This window comes from Anomalospiza imberbis, chromosome 19, assembly GCF_031753505.1.
Source record: "Anomalospiza imberbis isolate Cuckoo-Finch-1a 21T00152 chromosome 19, ASM3175350v1, whole genome shotgun sequence".
Taxonomy (NCBI): domain Eukaryota; kingdom Metazoa; phylum Chordata; class Aves; order Passeriformes; family Viduidae; genus Anomalospiza; species Anomalospiza imberbis.
This window is the reverse complement of record NC_089699.1, coordinates 5140501-5160556: the sequence shown is the minus strand read 5'-3', so window position 1 is coordinate 5160556 and position 20056 is coordinate 5140501. Positions and strand designations below refer to the sequence as shown.

Here is a 20056-nt window from a genome sequence, read left to right as displayed (position 1 = left end):
GATAGGAAAATAAAAGCAGCCAAGCTTTTCAGGCACACCAGTCCTTCTTTGTGTGGGAAACAAAATTATGAGTCACTGCCCGTTTTTTCCAGCCGTACTAGCTGATCTTCAAAATGAAAATTAATCTGTGATTAAGTCTTTTGCTCTTTAATTTGTTTGATCACAAGTTATTATGCAAATCTGCACAACCCACCTAGTTTCTGTCACGGCTGGGCTGCTCCTTGACATCTCATGGGCTGCACAGTCAGGAGGGGAGAGAGGGCAGATGGGAGAAACTGGTAGAGACTGGGAAGGAAGCAGAGAAACATCTGGACAGACACATCCAGGGCCCTGCCTGCCGTGGGACAGGACTCTGCTGAGGGGAAGGGAAGGCTGGCTGGCAGAAAGCAGCTTCTAATGGGCACTTGGGAGGCATGGCATGGAAGGTTTGGCAATCCTGTGAGTGACCGAAGTTCAGTGACTCAAGAGCAAGGGAAGGCAAAAGGCCCCTCTGTCTCTCCTGCGGATATGGTCGGAAGGAGGGATTGGTTTAGCAGCTCTGGCGTTCTCTACTGCTCTAATTCACAGAATCACAGAATATTCTGAGCTGAAAGGAACCCATAACGTTCCCATAAGGATCACCGAGTCCAGCTCTTGAGCGAATGGCCCATACAGGGATCAAACCCACAACCTTCATGTTAGCATCATGCTCTGGCCAGTTGAGCTAAATGGAATTAAAAAACAATCAGGCTGTAACATGCCTTAGAAATAAAAATGTCTTTCAGTGCTGGGTGTGCTTATTGCAAAGAAAAGCTCGAGGCTGTTCACTTTAAAGCTTTACCAACCATCCTGAGCACTTCTTCCAGCCACCCACTGCAGGGACACAGGAGATTTTGTCGGCAGAAGGCAATACTGACTTCTCCCATGAGAGGGAGGCCAAGAACCTTTAGTATCCTTGAGTAGAACTTGAGGTGCTTGTTCCTCGATATTAGGCAAAACATCTCCCCTCTTTATGACTCTCTGGATCTGCCACTCGCCCCATAGCAGTCTGAGCTTATCTTCACTTTGGCAACTCCTCCTGTAAAGAACAGAGGCAGCAGGGATGGGCCCTGAAGCCAAGCTGTGGTATTGAGAGCCAGGACGTTTCCCAAGAGCCTGTACAAGAGATTTTACTACACCACAGCCGTAGTCATCACAGTGACCCATTTCATAATGGCCCTCATCCTTGTGTCATGAATGGTCATAGATTGCTTTAGATTGGATCAAAAGTGACTGAAATGCTCTGGGTGGGGAGGTGAAGGGTTTGGGGCCTTTGGTGTGTTACTAGCCACAGAACCCTGACTGCAATTCCAATGGGGACATCTGGAGATAAATGCATGGTTGCACAGCCGACATTGCCAAAAGGGCTCTGGGTTTAGTTGCCTTAACTGGTGGGCCAGGTGCCAGGAGCAGGGAAGGATGGGGCCCACCTTCCTGAGAATGGGAGCAGACCCGTATTCCCTGATTGACCAACTTCAGAGGACACAGCTTCTGAGGCAAAGGCAAATCCATCCCTGGGATTGTTTTTGCTCAAGGACATGGGTGCACCAGGTGAAGAATGCAGAAGGACAGGGAAACATGATATGTTCCTCACAGAGATTTGATTTTTGGGTGAGAAAAGTCTGTAATGTTGAGTTTCATATGTCATGTTGGTTGTTGAATGACAATGCCACTCTATGTCATAGCTACCCTGAACAGTGAGTATGGACTGCTCCAGATACATGGACTAAGTGAACTCAACAGACATCTTGGAGGGGATGGCCAGTGACTACTGAAATAATAGCTGTGTTTGTGTAGAGTTATATGAATATCTATGTATATACCATAGTTGGGAAGTATAAGATATGGGCATGAGGTAAATGGTACAGAATAAGGGTTGGATGATGTCCTGGTTGAAGAGAGAAGGGCACATCAGGAAAAAAATGCAGACAAACCACTCTCATGTCCTGATGTGGCACAATTTTTTAGGAATAAAGTGATAAGTAACAGATGTCACATATGTTGACTTAAGGAATGTTTTTAACATTGGCTGTCCTGACCCCTTCTTCAGAAGATAAAAGGGCATGGTGAGTGTAAAACTGGTGAGAACAGTGTACCACAAGTGCTAATTATCAGTGTTTGTCAAAATGGAGGGACGTATTCAGAGGATTTTTGCAGGGGTCTGTTCTGATGCCAGATCTTTTTAATTACTTAAGTTAACAGCCTGGATGATTAACACCCATGACCACCTTAATAAACCTGCTAATTACTCCAGGCTGTTGAGGACAGCAAAGACAACAGGATTCAGCACTAGATAGAGAAACGGCCTGCAATCTACAGGGCAATATTCAACAGGTACAACTTCCAGCATTACTTTTATGAGCAGTGAACAACACAGGTTCAGGTGAGGGAACTGGGTGGATGCCGTTTTCAAAAAAAAAAACCTCACCAACCCAAAAACCACTCCCCACTTCCCCCCCAAAAAAAGAAGAGTCTACAGTGTAATGGAAAGGAAACTGAACACCAGCAGTGGAAAAGGCAAACACCATCCTGGAGCATGTGAGCTGTAGCCTCCAAGGCAAGCTGGGATAGTATGCCTAGCTAGGGATGCTGTACTTCAAAAAATGCAGATAGACAGAAAACATCAAAGGAGGTCAGTGAGGATGCTGGGAGGCATAGGAGACATGAAGAAAGGCTGAAGGAAATGAATTGATGTAATGTGTAGAAGAGAAAGCTGAGGCAAGGACAAGAAGGGAAACATTGCAGTTCATCATTGCACATCATCAAGTGCCCAAGGGGTCATTTTGAAGAAGGCTGTGGCCATAGAGAACAGGGCAGGATATAAGGGATTTGAAATGTAAAAAAAACCCTGAAGTCAGGCTTTTGGATGATGTTAGGATGTGGGCCAGAACAGATTGCTAGGGAATGGCACAATCCCCATCACTGGAGGCCTTTAAGGAAAGGTTTCACAAACATGTCAGAAAGGGTATTGTTGATTCTCCTAGATTTGCAGTGAGGGAAAAGTATGATTTTAGCTAATTATAAGCAAACACATGTAGGTGGCACACAGCAGAAGTGGAAGTCAGTGTTTGCCAGTAGGCACTGGGTTTCTGCATCACAACCTGCAAGGTGCCAACCCTAGACCTGCCCTCAGGGGTTAATGCAGAAGAGAAGGCTTAAACAAAACAGGGAAGGGAAAGGAAAGATACAGAACTAGGGAAGGGAATGTTTTTTGTGTCAGGACTCAACACAAAGGGTGATGGTTTGCAGTTCCTGGAGGCACTTCCAGTGTGTGTTCAGGGCTGTATTATCACCTCCATGGTGACCTGGGCAATGAAGCAGCAGGGAGAGAGTCCTCATACTTCTAATACGTGGGACGTCCAGCTCCTTCCTCAGCCCATCTGCATTCATAAAAAGGGTCAGTATTGTTTCTACTACAAAGATGAGGACCAAAGGCCTCCTGTAGGGACTCCCCTGTCATGCAGCAGGCTGGAGAGGGTCCACAGCTCTGCGGCAGCAGTTTCACTGCTCTCGTTCACAGTATGTGCTGCCCCTCTGACTAGGAGTGTGGGTTTGCCGGAGTTAAGAGGAATGGTCAGAAACCATGTGCTGGCATGAACAGCAGTGGCCATGAGAAGAAAATGAGGGGGAGACTGATAGTGGCAGGAAGAGGCTGATGCCCTGGGCGTCCGGCAAAGCCCAGCAAGGAGTTGTGCCCTATGGTCCCGAGCGAGTCGGGAGAAGTTTGCAAGGGGTTGCACGTGCGGGATAAGTCCTAACCCCAGGGTGAAGATGAGAAATGCTAAAAAGCTGCTCGGGCCGCCGAGGGGATGTGAGACAGGACAGCAGATGTCCGGGCGCGGTGCGGGGTCCCCTGCGGGCGGTGCCCCCCGGCCCGAGGGAGCAGGAGCGGCGCCGCAGGACTGCCCGGGGATGCCCCGTCCCCCCGCGGGAGGCAGCGCCACCTCCGCCCCGCCGCAGCGGTGCCGCAGGCGCGGGGCCCCGGCGGGGAGGGGTTTCGCGGCCCCAGCCGGGGGCGGACGGGCGGCGGGGCCGTGTGTCCTGCCCTGCCGGGGAGGGCCCTGCGCAGCGCCGCCGCCGCTGCTCCCGCTCCGCGCACAATGGCGACTCCCAGCCCCAGCGGCGGCTCCGGGGGGAGCGGGAGCGGGCCCGGGCCGGGCGCCGCCGGCAGCAGCAGCATGCAGGGTAAGCACCGCCGGCCCGGGCAGCGCCGGGCCGTGCCGGGCCGGAGCCGCCGCAGGTCTCGCCCTGCCCGGGCCGCGGGGACCCCTGGGCGCTGCCGGCTCGCGCCCCCCGCGCTGGGCCGCGGCTGTGCAGCGGCGCTGCCCGCGGGAATCCCCGGCCCCGGCTCGGCCCGGCCCCGGCGGCCCCGCTCCGGGCCTGCCCCGCTGGCGGCCTGGCCGCGCCCGGCGCGCTCGGCGGGAGGAAGCGCGGCCCTGGCCCTGCTCGCCGGGGCTGCCGGGGCGCAGGGCCTGCCCGGAGCTCGGCCCCGGCCGCCGGGACAAAGGCCGGGCCGGACGCGGCTCCGGCCTCTCCCGGCGGGGAAGGGCTCTGCGGCCGCTCCGGGTGAGCGGTGCAGGCCGCGGCTGCAGCAGCATCCCTGGGGGGCCGGCCGGAGCGAAGTGCGCTGGGGGCGGCCCGTGCCCGCGGGAGCCCCGCGGTGCGGCCGGGCCGGGGCTGCGGCACGACGGCACTGCCCCGGCCCGCCGCGCTCTGCCCGGCCCTCCGCCTCCGGTGTGTGCTTTTCTCGAGACAGACCTCTGAGTAAAATCAGTTCAGCGCGAACTTGCGGTTCAGTTTCATTCAGTTTCGTTCCGTTCCGATGGAAATTTACAGTGCTGCAGCGGGTCGTGTTGGTTTCCACCGGCACTTGTTGATGGTTGAGCAGCCTTGCAAAAACGGTGGATATTTGTTTTTCAGAAAGGCCTCGGCAAACCCTTTGAGTTTCTCTTTTAAAGTTAGACCACTGAAATGTACTCTCTGCTTGAAAAAGATTTTAGGCCTTATTAGACTGAGGTGGCACAGTGCTAGTTTGTTTGGTTTCCTTAATTAAATAGAGGGGTGGTAATATTAAAGAAGCAGTTTACTCTGTTTTGGGACCGGGAAAAAGGAAGGGTTGCTCTCTCTGTGACAGAAGTGTGGGTACTGTTGTGAAATAATGTTTGTCACTGTTATTTGCTATATCCTGTGTTGGTCCTTGTATGGACTTGCTGAGAGTGGTGGGGACTTGTTTGGGCAGAGAACTGATGGTTAAACTGAAGAGCTTGGTATATTTGGAGTAAAAAGGTGAATTTTGGCTCCTCGTAGCTTCCCCTGCATGAAGGATTGGGTACCTTTTGGGCCTTGTCATGGTAGTATTGTCTGTCTCTCAAAAACCTGAATCCCAGACTTTGTGCATTAAATGCATGGATTAAAAACATTACCATGATATGCCAAAACAGTTGTGATTTAATAAGAACAAGCCTTGTTCTTGTGCAGTTAAAACCCTCAGTGTTGCCCACTGTATTTCCAGCTGACCCATTTCTCATATTTGAGTTGTTCCTCTGAATCACCTGTATCTTCCAAGGCTGAGAACTGGTTTGGCACCCTGGCACCTGTGATGCCCTGTGAGCTTGTGGTGATGTAGCACCTGCATGCTCTCTCCAGTGGAGGAAGGGCACTTGGTTCTGCTGTAGCTGGTTTAAGGTGGCCGTTTAAATACGGATTCAGGACCGTGGGCCAGTGTGATGATGCCCAAGCGCCGGTGGTTTTCCCTAAGGTAACAGGTGAGTGTTCAGGTGTCCCAGGAGGAGGTGTGAGTGAGATCCTGGCTGGGCTCCGGAGCAGCGGGTTACTGTGACTGTGATGGCTCCTGGAACCTGCAAGAAACTCTGTCCCAGGAGGAGCCGTGCTGCCACACCACCTGGGTGGGATGGCAAGGGGCTGGATGTGGCTGCAGGTGGTGTGCAGACTGCTGGGCAGCTCTGGCTGCTCTCCAGGATGCACAGTGGCCTTGCCCACAACACTAGTTCCTGCTGATGCCAAGGCAAGCTGAGCTGAACAAAGAAAACCCCACAAAAGTGTTGAGAGTTCCGCAGTTGGGAAGCCCAACTTGTGCTTGTGGTGGGGCTGGGCAGGCACTGGAGCAAGGGAGGTGCAGGAATGCATTGCTGGGTGTGGAGAAGAGTAGGTAGGACTGCATCAGTGTCGATTTAATTGGCTTAAACGGCATGACAAGGTGGAGCAGGGAAGTCATTAAGCTGGAAACAAGTAATTATATTTAAAAAAAAAAAAGTTTTGCTCAGTTAATTTTCAGACACAAACACTCTGACCTGGCTTGTGCAACTGCTTCTGCGAAGGAGGTGGGTGTGGGAGAGGAAGAGGGTGGAACTCCCCTGCCAAAGGACTGTGACAGTGCTCCCCTGGACAGCAGTTGCTGCTTTTGGAGACCTTGCCCAGAGGCCATGTGCTTGGGCAAGCTCGCCTGAGGTGAGAGTCCCTCGCAGGAGGTTTCTGTATTGGTGTCAAGGCTGGCAGTTTTATAAGGAGTGTCAGCTGTCAGGGCATTCATCAGGGCCTGGGGGTAGGGAGGAGTTGTGAGGATGGTGGTACAGGGGAGAAGTCTTCAGAGAAATTGAGGCCCATCACACTGATGTCCAGGGCAGAGGCAGCAGATCCAGAAGGTCTCTGCAGGCCACCCAGTTTTGGTTTTAATTCTGTATCCTACATCATTTTTGATGCACACAGGCTAAAGTCCTCCAGGTGACACTGCCCTGTCCTTGTGCTGGGCTCACTGTGCAGCCGTGGCTCTCAAGCCTGGTCATCAAGCAAGGGGTTGCTTCAGGCTTTTTTATTATTATTCACCCTTAATCTGCGTGCCCCAGCTTCACTCTCATGTCTTCTTTTGGCTACCTGGATCAGCTGCCCATGCCAAAGGACCTGGAGCTTTGTTTCTTCCCAAAGGGTCTCCTCGCCAGTGCAGTTCATGGTGCCATGTTCAAGGCACAGCTTGGAGACAAAAAAGAGCTGGAATTCTGGGTATTAAAATAGGTCCTATTCCATATATTCCATAATTTTTAAAATGTCTGTTGGGTGCAGACTGGAGTCTGTCCAGATGCTGGTGACTGCTAGTGTGAAGAGTTGTCATTCTTTCTCATGTGTAATGTTGAAGTTCAGGAGCGGTCCTGAATATTTAGTGTCCTGGATGTTTTGTGGAGGGAACAGATTCTGTGGGAAGTAGGATAACTTTGACAGTGATTTAAGGAATAACCAGCACCCAAACTGTAATTGGAGTAATTTTCTGTTTCTCTCATTGCCAAAATTAGTAATAGTCATTACTACTAACATTACTCAGAAAATGATAATTTGAAGAATGGTGGTATGAAATCTAGAAATGTAGTTTATTCCAAGGCATAGGGAGAATTTTGATTCTAATTAAAACCTGTGGAGTCACTCATCCTAACTACAGTGCCAAAGAGGAACTGGAACCACTTATAGCTGATGGTTATGGAATCAGCTCAGCTGCATTGGGCACTCGGGAAGACTGGAGGCAACTGGGACTTCTCCAAATACTCACTGCCTGGTGTGCTCTGGTGTCTTTAAAAAGCAAAGCAGAGCTACTGTGTATGTCTTCTCAGAGTGTACATCACGGCTCAGGTGTGTAGGGTGGGAATTCCTGACCAGTTCAACCAGAATTTGGGATTCTCAGTTCCCTTCATGTTTGGTCCCTTTTGCTCCCTCATTGATGTCTGCCCTCTTCATCTGACTCCAGACATTTTAGCATAAAATCAGAGGAGGTCTGTCTCTGGTGAGAGTCCTTTGTGGGTATGAGGCAGGGAGCCTGGACAGGGAGGCTGTTAAGAGGTGTCTGAGTGCACGAGGAGATGAACTAGAGTCTCTCTCTTACCCTTGGACACCATTCATGACATCAGTGGCTTACTGAAGTTGGGTGATGGTTTCCTATTTACAAGGATACTGTCATGTACCTTTTTTTCTGGCAGAAAAGAGCTGCTGGGAGGCTTTTTGGGAGGTCAGGAATTGTTCATGTTTGTGATGGACTTCGTCAGTCGCTGCGGTCAGGTGAATTTGGTGTGGGTGTGTAATGTACACTGTGTCAGTGGAGTAATCATGGCTCCTGCACACAGCACTGGCAGAAGCAGAATATTGCTTGAAACCATTTGTGGGCTCACTGCAACTGGACTGGTCCTCAGTGTGGGAATTCAGTAAGAGATGCCATGGTTCCCATGTCGTCCTCCGTTGCTTGCTGCCTTGGTGAGTGCATGGAGTGACTGGAGCTGCTCCCCTCCCCACTTTTACCCTCGGTGGAATTATCAAACCATGTATGTTAGCAGGCAGCACTGATGCAGGGTGACTCAGGCAGATTGATGGGTGTATGTCTACTTGGACATATTTGCATTTGTTAAGAATGATAAAAGTTGTATGGTGAGCAAATCAGTGTATTTTAGTTCATTTTTGCCCCAGTTTGTTATGGCCATGTCTGCTTTGTGTTTGAGTCTTGGTGTAAGCTTGTGTGTGTAGGGTTGTATTGGTATGTGGGCATATGGATTTGCATTTTGCCTTTCTATTTCGTTTTACTTTTAATCAGCTGATGGCTTTGATATGTCTGTTTTCCTGGTAAAGGGCCAGCCCAAAAGTACTAGTTAGTCTCCTCAGATGCTGGGAGGCCTTTTCAGTTATTTTATGCTGGTTTGAGGAAGCCAGGAAGTGTGGAAGTCACACTGTTGTCCATCAAAATGAGAGTTATCCTGCAAGAGAAAGATGAGTTTTGTGAGGAAGCAGAAAAAGCCAAAATGTGTACTTTCCAAACTTCATGTTGTTGAGGACTCCCTGAAATTAAATTTGTGTGTATGCAGTGAAGTGTTGTTTACAGGAATCTTGTGTAACCACATCAAGCTCTGCATGTATCAAACACACATAAACAGCTTTTTAGCATCATGCAGCTTTGAAGTTGTATGTCTTCTGCTGGATTTAGGTTTGATAAGATTTTATGTGAAAGAAAATGTGGAGGTCTCCTTCCTGGTGGATGAAGCAGGCTACCTGTTGTAGCCTTTGGAGAGTAGAAAGGAAAACTGTGTGAGGGGAGGAAGCTGTGCAGGGTGTTTGTGTTTGTGTAATACTCTGCCCTGTGGGTAGGAACTGGCAACAAATATCCATCTTCCAACTCCACTGAAGTGATGTTTATAAAGAAGATATCAAAATCTCTGAATGGATGTGATGCTTCTGGCATCCTCTCAAAGGCTGGAGTGCACTGATCCGAACCAGCATTGGACAGGTGCTGGTGATGTTCCCTGCTCTCATGTGCCTCATTTAAAATGAGTTTCATTGTATTTAAATGCCTCCTTAGATGTGCATGTGTGTCTTGCCCTTTTGCCTTAGACTAAGACGGCAGCATCCACTCAGGAAGGTGGGGATTGCCATGCTGCAGCAGCAGGCTGGAGGAAAACCTGCCTGATACTGGCAGTTGAAGCTTTTCACTGTGGTTTGAGAAGTATCACCTTGGAATATGGGAATATTCATGGATATTCTGGTCAATACAGATGATTTTTATTTTCATACAGTGTTGTCTGCTGGCTTTGGAGAGATGAACAAATGTTTTGGGGATTCCTTTGTTGATTCTGATCATTTATGGTTGCTGGGCTGTAACATCTCTTCTGCAATGAGAAACTGAGTCCCTCTGATGACACTCATTCAAAAGAATCTCTAATTCTATTTGCCCAGGCATTATGGCATTTTTAAACTGTTTTTATAACGGTTTAGTTGATTTCTGGTTTTTGGTTCTCCCTGTACAATTCTGCTGCTGCTCCTTTGGCCAATGCCTTCAGTAATGTGCGTTTTCCGCCGTGTTATTCCAGGCTGCTGGTGTTGCCTGCAGAAGGCTTTTGTCTGTCTTCTGGGTTCTCAGGTTTCTTTTCGTGTTGTGGATTTGTTTGATTGCAGAAGGGATGTGTGAGGAATGGGTAAATGACAGTGCAGTGCTTGTTGAGCGCGGGAAAGTGTCTTTCAAAAAGGTGTGTTACTATAGCTGGTACTGCAGTAGTTACGCATGATAAATCCTTGGAGAGAGACACTTCACCTGTGTTTCTTCAGTTCACCTCATGGCTAACTTGAATACTGTGTCTCTGCTAGGCTGAGAATGGAGCAGCAATTGCATGTTTGTTGTCCCTCTGGTTTGGAGGATGTCTGGAACGTGAGTTTGAGGCATGCCCCTCACAGTTGGTACTGATTTGGCTGTCAAAATATTGAAATACTTGATTAGCAAAATCAATGAGAAGTAAAGTGTTCAGCGTTATCCTGAAGGTGCCCAGGGGTTAAGCCATTGTTCATAAAGTGTGAAATGCAGGGAGACTGGGTTTCATCTCGTTCTCCTGGGACAGGATTGTAGGAAGGGTTTGTGCAGCCTTGGAGCTTTGATTTTTACTCATGGTTATGTTAGTGTCTGAACAAGACAAATTCATTTTTGCTGTGACTCTGCACCCTGTTTTCTACCACCACCCATTCTTTGTACTGCTGCCGAGTTTGGACAAGTTATCTCTGTTACAGGTCTCTTGCTGAGGTTTGCTAGGTGGATTTATGTAAACTGTATATGAGATGCTTGGAAAACTGCCACTGCAGGTGCCGCCTCATGCGACAGCCTCTCGAAGGGGTGCTCCTGTGCTACCAGCATTGAACTGACTGCAAGAGCTGGATGGACCTTTTATATACGTGTACCTTTAACATACACAGCCCATCTGTTTGTTCACCTTGTAGGCATTTCCCATGTTGGACTATGTTTGTCCCCTTGCCTCATGCGTGGTCCCAGCTCAGGACCTGTCTCCCCTCTTTGGAGCTGTGTCTGAGTGAATTGGCCTTTTTCCTGAGACCCTGAAGCTGAAGGGAAGGATAGACTGCAGGGAGATTTGCAGTAGGAGAGACTTGAACTAATTCCTGTGATTTAATACGGTAAACTAGGAGCACCCAGAGGACAGTAGGGATGTGTTTTAAACCAAAGTATGTAATAGAAGGCTGATAAACTTTGGCAGCCAAAATACATTTGAAAATAATGATAAGGAGGGAAGGGAGAGTTGAAAACTTGCTCTGCCTCAGCAGTGAAGCATTGTCAGCATGAACGTTTGCATTTTGGAGCTGGTGTTCTGGACAGGCTGTGGTGCTGACTTTGGTTCTACACTTCTCATTCCACTTTTATTTTATGTTACATTAGTCTGATTCTTACAGTCTTCTGCAATCTTACTGGATTTGCTTTTGTTTGAGGGGAAGCTTAAATCTTGAAGCTCCCCATGATGTACATTCCTGGTCTGCTTAGGTGGCTGTTTCTTCAAGATTAGTCCTTAAGTTCATGTAGGTGTGACATGTCTGTGTCTCCTCGTGGTTAGGTGGAAAGATGCAAACCTGATTTTTATCAGATGTCATAGGTTTGTTTAAGCACAGTGCCAGTGGAGCTCTCTGCAGCCCTGGTGGGTGCCTGCTCCATGCCTGCACAGATCCTTTGCGGGGCATGTGAGGTATCCTTGGCCTGGATTTGCATCAGGAGTATCATGTGGTGCAGCAGAGCATCTTCCAAAATGTGTGACCTTGACGCCTCAGGCTGTACCCTCGGTGGTGAGATCTCTGCTCTTGCTGTTAGTGAGGAAACACAACACGTGTTGTCAAGTGTCGCTGCCCATCTCCCTCCTGTTTCTTCTCTCAGGTGAGCAGACCTGCCGTGCACACGGGCGGTACAGTGACAGTGTTTAGTGGGTATGAGCATCAAGGGAGATGGGAGTATGTGTATTGCACAAACTGTGTATTTATTAGCTGCTAAATGGAGTTCCTCTTCTGCAAATCAAAGCTTTGGTGTTTGCCCTTTACTGGAGGCAGGGCGAGCCCTCCAGGAGGCAGACAGCTCTGCTGGTCCTGGAGCAAACAAAGAGTCGGAGCGCCAGGAATTAGTCTGTGCTGTGAATAATTTATCTGATCTTTCTGAGGTGCTCGGGAGATGCCCTGTGGAGTAAGGAGGACAGCTGTTGGGAGCAGACAGCTGAGCTGAATGGGAGTTTATCCTTTATCTGTTTTTGTCTAGGCTTATTTTTTTTCTGTGGACCAGAAGGGTTGTGTCGTTTGCTTTGGACCTAACTTTCTGGAAGTGTTCTCTGAAGTGAATTAGCTATCACTTTGCTTTTGGACCAGAAAGCAAAGTGTTTGTACTTTGAAGAGGTTTGTGGACAGAGATAAAACAGTTTCCTTTAAAAACATATGGCTGTGTTGTTTGACCTGGGAGGGGTTGTGGACTAAGATGAAAGCACTGCGTTTGGAAATCTCTCCTGGGGAGCAGTGGGACCTTGTCCGAGTTTTCCTGTAAAGACCGGTTCCTCTCCTGAACACTCAGTTCAGGACTTGGCCTCATGCCATACTCTGGAGCCCTCATGCTACCTTTGCTATCCTCTTGTTTTCTCTTGTCCCACTCAGAAACCTGCATGGGCAGAAAGTAGGAAGGGGGAGGATGGTCAGAATGGCTTTGTACAATGCTGGCCAGGAGCTGAGGAGATGTTCTTCAAGGTCCTTTTTGCCTTGGGGTAGCTGCAACAATCAGTGTGTGGAAAGTGGGCTATTTGCATGGCAGCTTTTAGAGCTGGTTTGCTTTGTAAAGAAGAGGTCAGCTTTCTGATCTGATATAGCCCAGCTGTTCTCACTAGAAAGTGAGACACTAAGGTGTCAGTATGCAAATTTATACAAAGGAGTTGTGAATGAGCTCAGACTTCTGTTGGAAGAAGAAAGGGTTGGATGCAAAGGTTTAGATATGTGCTGTTTTAGGCAGCAGCTTGGCAGTTGAGTTCTTTCTGCACTGGAGCCACATGTTGTGGAATATTTGAACAAGCCTTCCAACATTCTCCTGGAAGTGCAAAATCTATTTTAAAATATATTTCTAATTAATGTGTTTCTTTTTGGGAAGAACTGGAGTAATGGCCTGGAGCTTATCTGCCCAGCTGATTATGCCAGAACCATAAATAGCCAGATAGGCTTTTTATGGGTTAAGCTTTGCCACTGTGTATCAGCGCTAGGTGTCCGTGGGGCTAAGAACAAAAATTTACTCTCTGGCCTGTTTCTGTGGTTTCATCCCTGATCCTGCTCATGAGGACTGCAGCTAAGCAGATGGGAGAAGGATCTTCTCAGCAAGTGTGGAAGTGGCAAAGACTGAGACAGAAGTGGTGGGAGCTGCTGTCCGAGGCCCATGTGTCTGTCTGGAGGGAGGGCTTCGCTGGCTTCCCCATCAGGGCCATGATTTGGAATCTTCTGTGAGTTGAAGAAATTCCCTGTCTCATTTGTCAGTATAGCTGCTTTTTCCCTGCCCTACAAAAAATACGGGAAATGAAGATGGTGTGAATGCACGGTTAATTTCAATGAAGCCCTGCAATGTTTCTCGGTCTGGTAATCTGCTTTAATATAGACAGGCCTTAGTCAGGGCTGACTTGAATGGGAGCCTGGAACTGAACTGGCAGCAGGAACCCTGCTTCACCATGAGCTGCCAAAAGTCAGAGTGGCACCCTGCCCCATACCAGAGCACTGTGCTGCTCTCACAGCACCTGGGACGCAGTCCAGTAGCCTCTTGTCCACAGTGTTGTTTCCACGTGGTAAATAACAGCTTTCTGGGAAGGTTTGTGTAGGGTTTCCCTCCAGAGCTGAGTGATACTCTGACTTCAGCAGCAGAGCTCTGACTGCCCAGTGTTCTCAGAATAATTCTGTGCTGGCATGTCTGGACTCCTTGAGACCCAAACCAAACACAGATAGTGCTCTGTGACAGCATTCTTCAACAGATTGACGTCCATGCTGTTGAGCAGTGCAGAAATGGAGGGTGTAATAAGACTGGGGTCATCATTTGCCTGTCCCTTCAGGCATTGTGTTCAAGAGTTTTGGGTTTAGCAGCCAGCACAGGTTGCTCCATGGCAGCTGAGCTGGTAAAGGGGAAGTTTGGGTCATCTTCATGCAAGCTGTCAGGAGTTGCTGCTGCTTTACTGCCCAGCAGGAGCATTGGCTCATGCCAGGAGAAAACTGACTGCTCTTCCAACCTTGATGATTCAATCCCAAGTATTGCAGTTGTTTTAGATGACTGTGAGTTTGATATGATCTGGTCCATGTTAGGACTCAAAGAAATGCAAAGACCTTTGGAAATCTCTTTGAAAAGAGAAAAATAATGACATACAGCAACACAGTGGAAGAATTGTGTCTGCTCTGCATGGGCACACACATTCTGCTGGGACCAGGCAGAGCCCAGCTAAATGCCCTTATCCCCTGCTAAGGGAACTGGCAAGCTGGGTACCCAGGGATTCCTGTAACAAGTTTAATATTTTGTCTCCACTAGTTACCCCTTTCTCCCTCATGCATAAGCATATCAGACTCCTCCTTAAAAACAGTTAGGACTCTTGGCTTTCAGGAGATTTCAGTCATTAGCTGATAACACTCTTTCTGTTGCCACACCTTGGTGATTTCATGGCACCTGTGTAGCTGTTGATCTGGCATCTTCAACATGCATGTGCTGCTCCCTCTGTAATGCCTGTGTCTCAGAGGTGTTTTATGGTGTGATGGTATTCCTGCCCTGGTGTGCCTTGGGCTAGGCAAGGAACCGGCCTCCTCTCCCCTTTCCAGCATGTGGGTGCTGTGTTCCCACTGATGGGATGTTAATTGCGGTATCTTTGGAGTTCACCTTATCTCTGGGGTTTGTTGATGGTCTTGTCTGGAGCAGAAAACATGGGCACCAAGGCCAGGTTGGTACACCTCAGCTTCCCCCCTTCTCAGATGCCTGCGAGGGCAGCAGCGCCAGGAGCAGAGTGAAGCTGTGCTGGTGCCAGGAGCAGAGATGACTCCTTAACACAAAAGTCCTGCAGCTCCCACCTTCTCAGCAAAACCTTGGGAGCCCTGCTGGAGTGAAGTTGCAGCATCATAAACCCTTGTGGGTCAGTTTGCTCTATGGAGAGCATGGGCCAGGCAGGCAGCAGGGCTGGCTCTGGCCACAGGACACCCACGGGGGGCTGCAAAGGTGGAAAACTTCTTTGTGGTGCTGGGACACCTTGTGGGAGCCAAGAGGGGGCTCCTGGTGCTGTTGTGTGGGATCATCAGTTTGTACCCAGGGCTGGTGCACACATTCCTTTTCCTGGAAGCTTGGAGAGAGAAGGAGTTAATGGGGACAAGGGCAAGGGAAGAAGATAGCTGGATCTGAGTTGGGGCTACTGGCTGATATTTTTGCAACAGTCTTCTGTTACCCAGCGTGAGACCGCAGGGATTAGCTGGGCAGACTCTCAGGCTCCTTCCGGACTCAGGGCCCGCCTGCCCTCTGCACACCAGTAGAGCTTTTTTACACAGACTTTCAAAATCCAGCGCACTTGGGGATTTTTTATGGGGAGATTTTACGGTGCTTATTTCTTCAGCAGCAAAATTTTGTGTTTGCCCCTAATTATTTACCCTAGTAAAAGGGTAAACAGCAAGGTTGCTTCTTCCTGTGAGTGCAGTGGTGCTAAATTCCTCATGCACATTTCTGTAGTGCCTGCATCCCAGAGCCTGCTGGATCACACCTGCCTCTTCCAAGTGTTGGTGGGTTGGGTCCTTGTCACTGCTCAGAGACTGGAAGCTTTGCCATGACCTGCCCCTTATATCAAGCAATGGATCTGTACCTAGGTCTGTAGTGTGGTTGTCTGGTGTGATCTCTGTGTGATTAGGAAGAAATTCTTTGCTTGGGAAGAAATTATTCCCTGCGAGGGGGATGAGGCCCTATCAGAGGCTGCCCAGAGCAGCTCTGGCTGCCCCTGGATTCCTGGAAGAGTCCAAGGCCAGGTTGGATGGAGCTTGGAGCAACCTGGGACAGTGGGAGCTGTCCCTGCCATGGCAGGGAGTGGAATGAGGTGGTCTTCAACATCTCTTCTCACCCAGACTGTTCTGTGATTCTGTGAGTCTGGCTTGGCTGCTGGCGAGGGTGAAGAGGGGGCTGCAGGCAGTGCTGCTTGCCCAGGTTGCTGTTGTACAGGTGAACTGTCATTAGCAGCACCTGTGGGGGAATTTTGCAAAAAGCCGCTGTACATATCTTCCCCTGCTCTGGGCAGGTGTCTCATGAAAGTGTGGAATGCTGTGCTCAACCAGGTCTGGTCTTTTGCTGTGGTGGCAGTGCTGGAGAGCTGGGCTTCCCTGGGAAATTGCCTGGGCACGAGCAGCTGGACCATCTGTTTTTAAATATTGTTTAATATGGGCAGATTTACTGCAGACTTTCAGCTTTCTGGGAATAAAACAATCTCTTCAGTCTTAAAGTTTGTTACTTCATATGGTACCCTGGTCCACTCCTTTCCTGCCAGATGCCAGTGTTTGTCCCCTGGGTCCTGATGATGGGACTGCTGTATTCAAAGCAGTGCAGCCTAAAGGCTCTACAGCCTTTAATGGGAAAACAGCAGCAAACCTCAGTTCAGGATGGCAGCTTTGCCTTAGTGAATAATTCGGCAAAACTGTGTGCTGTCAGGTGAGGCACGAGGTGTGTTGATGTTCTGCTGACCTACATTTGGGAGACCCTGACGGTAAGCAGTCAGGGTATTAATAAATGGTGAAATGAGGAGGGAAATGTGCAATGGAGCTGACTTCCTGCTGGTCTACAGAGAGCAGCTTTTAGCTTGCAGCTTCTGCTGCGCACTGGGATGCAGCTCTGCAGAGCAGCAGGATGCAGTGCTGAACTGCCGTGGCTGCAGTCCCTGTCCATGGCATGCCGTGGCATTCCTTGCCCAGGCAGCAGCCCAAGCCATTCTCAATTTCTGTGTGTTGGGCTCCTGGCTGTGCCCAGCTCTGCCTTGTCTGTGGCAAGGGCTGTTCCCGGGGTAGTTCCTTCCCATTTGTGTTTTGCTGACAAGTCCGTATAAAGAAAATGAAAGGGTCAGGGACTCTTCTCTTTTTTTCTGTTTCTGTCAGAGCTGCAAACCTCAAAACTGTTTGAAATTTATTTCCCAGTCTTTGATGTGAAGATTCCTTCCCAGTGTAATTTCATTTAATTTCACAGCAAGATCCCAGTCCTATGGTCAGGGCCTGTTAATAGTGCTGGAAGATAAACACAAAGTATAAAAAGCACTCTTTTTTTCAGTTATAAAAACTGTAGCAATAAAAAGGCATCAGGAGTTCCCATGCTGTGGAAATAAAGGGATTGTGCATCCTTTGGGGGAGCAGAGCCCTTTGAGCTGGGTGGTGGAAGGAGACCAGAGCTCTCTACAGCAGTTTCAACTCCTGACTGTGATCCATGTGCTGGAGCCAAGCTCTGCAGAGGCTTGGGTTTGTCCTGGCTGGGAACACTGGGGTTTTACTCATGTGGAACCACACAGAAAAGGAAAACCACAAAACCCTCAGCTTCCTGCTCTGCAGGTAACGTGATTGCAGCTCCTCATTTCTCTACTTTCACTTTCTGCAGTGTTTGCTTGCATTAGGAATGGCTGTATTAAGGTTTTTATTTAAAATATTATTTGTTTATTTAGATCTGTTCTCTCTTTCACTGACAGGATGCAAGGTGTTTGTCTAGAGTTGCATCAGCTGATGTTCCAAAGCCACTCTGTTGTTCATTGCTGCAGAAGTGTCTTGCTGCTGATCCCTTGGCTGTTATTTTGGAGTCAGAGTTGTTGTGTCCATATGTGCAGTTCTTCCTTCAGGAAGAAAGAAGTTTCACTGTTGTCACACTTCAATATTATCTTCGCTAGTATGAAAGTGACGCTTTCTGCCACAGGAGTAAATATCCACAATGCTGTTGAGAGCAGCCAGCTGTTGGAGGCAGCTCTGTCACTCTGCCAAGCTCCTGAAGGCAGCAGCCCTGTTCCCAAATCCCTGGTTGACTGCAGCCTTCAGTGGAGCTGTGCAATGGGTTTGGTACATGCTGCCTTCACTCCTTCAAGCCCAGCAGCAGCTCAGTCCTGGCATTCTGTGTGTTTTGTCATTTGAACGACAATGTTGGGCAAGAGTGCCATCGCCGTGTGTCTTTCTGAAGAGGGTTTGATGCTGCCAAGCTGTTAAAGCTGAAAATTCTGTTGGAAGTATCAGTCATTAGACAATGCCTGACATGTCTCAGCAGTGGGAATCAGGGGTTCCTTCCTGAGCTTGTCCTGCTACAGGGTATTGCTAATTTGTACTGAATGATTCACAAGACAGTACAAAGCTGGAATTTCTATGAGTGCACAAGATATGTATATATTTTTTTTTTTTTTGGTAAGAAAAACATCAGCCCAAAAAGCTGGTGTTCACAGAGCTGTGGTGTGATGTTTAACAAAGCCTCTGAGTGTTCATTAAGCTATTTTGGTGTTGAGAAATAACTAGCCTATGGGTGTTTCTGCTGGATTTCAGCATGAGGAAAGATTTGAACAAAGTATTGAAAGTGAACCAAAGTTTAAGTAAGATTTTTTTAGATTTTTTGCCCTTTTTTTGTTTTTTTTTTTATTCCTTGTTATGTGAATTTTCCTTCATTTTTCCCTCTCCAGTTTCTTGGAAAGCAGAGTAATTCAAGTGCTGTGGCCATGTCACAGTGGAGGTGTGCTGGGCAAACCCTGGTGCTGGGTTGTGTACATCCCTTGTGGCACTGAGGATCTGCTCCCCTGCAGACAGGGAATGGGAACAACCAGACCCGTTGTGTGCTCATGGGGAGATCTGTGCTGCTGCTGCCCTGCACAGAGTGATGGGAATTCAACAAACTCAGGTTGTGTCTCAAATGCAAGTGTCAGGGCAGGTCCTGAGTGACAAAGGGAGAAAGCAGGTGGTGGCAGAGCACCAGGCATAGGTGGCAGGTTTGTGTCTCTTCTGACAGCCTGCACATAGCTGAGCTGCTGGGTTGGGTTTGTGTTTTTGAACTTGACTTGGAGTCCGAGGGCTTCAGTCAAGTTTTGGGTTGAGTTGGGTGGGCTCTTGCCAGCCTGGTATGATGGGGTCTGGCACTCACAAGGCAATGAGAGGATGGGATAGGACTGGGGAAACCCAGCAACAGTCATTAAATACAGAGATACCATGGCTGACTGAGGAGGGCCTTGAGCTGGAAGTGGTTGGAGGATGAAAGAAAACCTGAAGGAAGGATGTTGTGGCTTTGCTTATCACTCTTTTCATTGATATCTTGGTGCTGTGATGGAAGGCAAGGTGATGTGCTAGAGGGACTACTGCAGCTGTTCTTATGCCCTTTGTCTTTGGATATAGCCCTTCTCCCTGGAATTAGAACATCTTTTTTGAAATCTACATTGGAGAAGTACAAAAACAGATTAGATCTATCTACAGATAACATTTCTAAAGCTTAGCACAAAATTGCCTTGGATTTAGTGTCTAAAAGTTCGCCAAGTGCTTTCAAAGACAACTAAAAGCTTTATATGCTCTATAGATTTGCAATTTAATTTCTTGCTTAAGCAGCTCTACACACCTCCATTATAATTCAGCAGAACGAAGCAAAAATGCCCATTGGGACCCTGTGTTTCAAGGTGTTCTTAAGATCCAGATCAAAATCTTTCCAAGTGTAACAGTGCAGAAAGAACCTTGCAGCTGAGACCAGGCTTTCAGAAGGGCTCAGTTCCTCTCTAAGGCTGTGAAGATACTGATCAGATGTTCAGGAGAACAGCACACGTGGGCACTCACCAGCAAGAGACCGTTCATGTGAAGCAGATCCAAACTTGAAAAATTGGCTTGGTGCATTTTTAGTTATGCATAGATGTCAGGCTGGTAGTATTTGGAAATAAAAAACCCTATATATTACAAAGTTTTGGATCCAGGCATGAAGATCTGCTGTGTTTGCATTGTGCAAAGGATTATCTCTTGTGGAAACAGTGGTCAAGTGGAAAAGCAGCCCAGTGCTGTGGTCAGAGCATTATCCCTTCCCAGGAGAGTCTGAAGACTGTTAAAATCCCACTCCAGTATGAGTGTCCTCACTATAGTACAGGTTGGTTCCAAAGTTTTATTTGTACATGTTAGTGCAGCTTGAACATTTTCACACACGTACTTTCTCCGCTTATTTCTATTTCTCTTTCTAGTTATTTAACTAGTTGGTGACAGGCAACATGTAACTATTCTTATTCCCTTGTCTCTGGAG

The 20056-nt window shown here is 48.4% G+C and overlaps 1 protein-coding gene across 2 annotated transcripts in view; it reads left to right on the top strand.

Annotated features, from left to right (window-relative positions):
• The first annotated feature begins 3999 nt into the window (after window positions 1-3999).
• The window catches only part of MAP2K4 (mitogen-activated protein kinase kinase 4), a 59575-nt gene continuing 43518 nt past the window's right edge, over window positions 4000-20056 (top strand). Inside the window, exon 1 of one of the 2 annotated variants that reach the window (XM_068209306.1) lies at window positions 4000-4203. In XM_068209306.1, the coding sequence (XP_068065407.1) occupies window positions 4119-4203 (85 nt within the window). In that variant the 5' untranslated portion in view covers window positions 4000-4118. The remainder of the gene's footprint in view (window positions 4204-20056) is intronic. The other variant, XM_068209307.1, reaches the window with a different exon arrangement.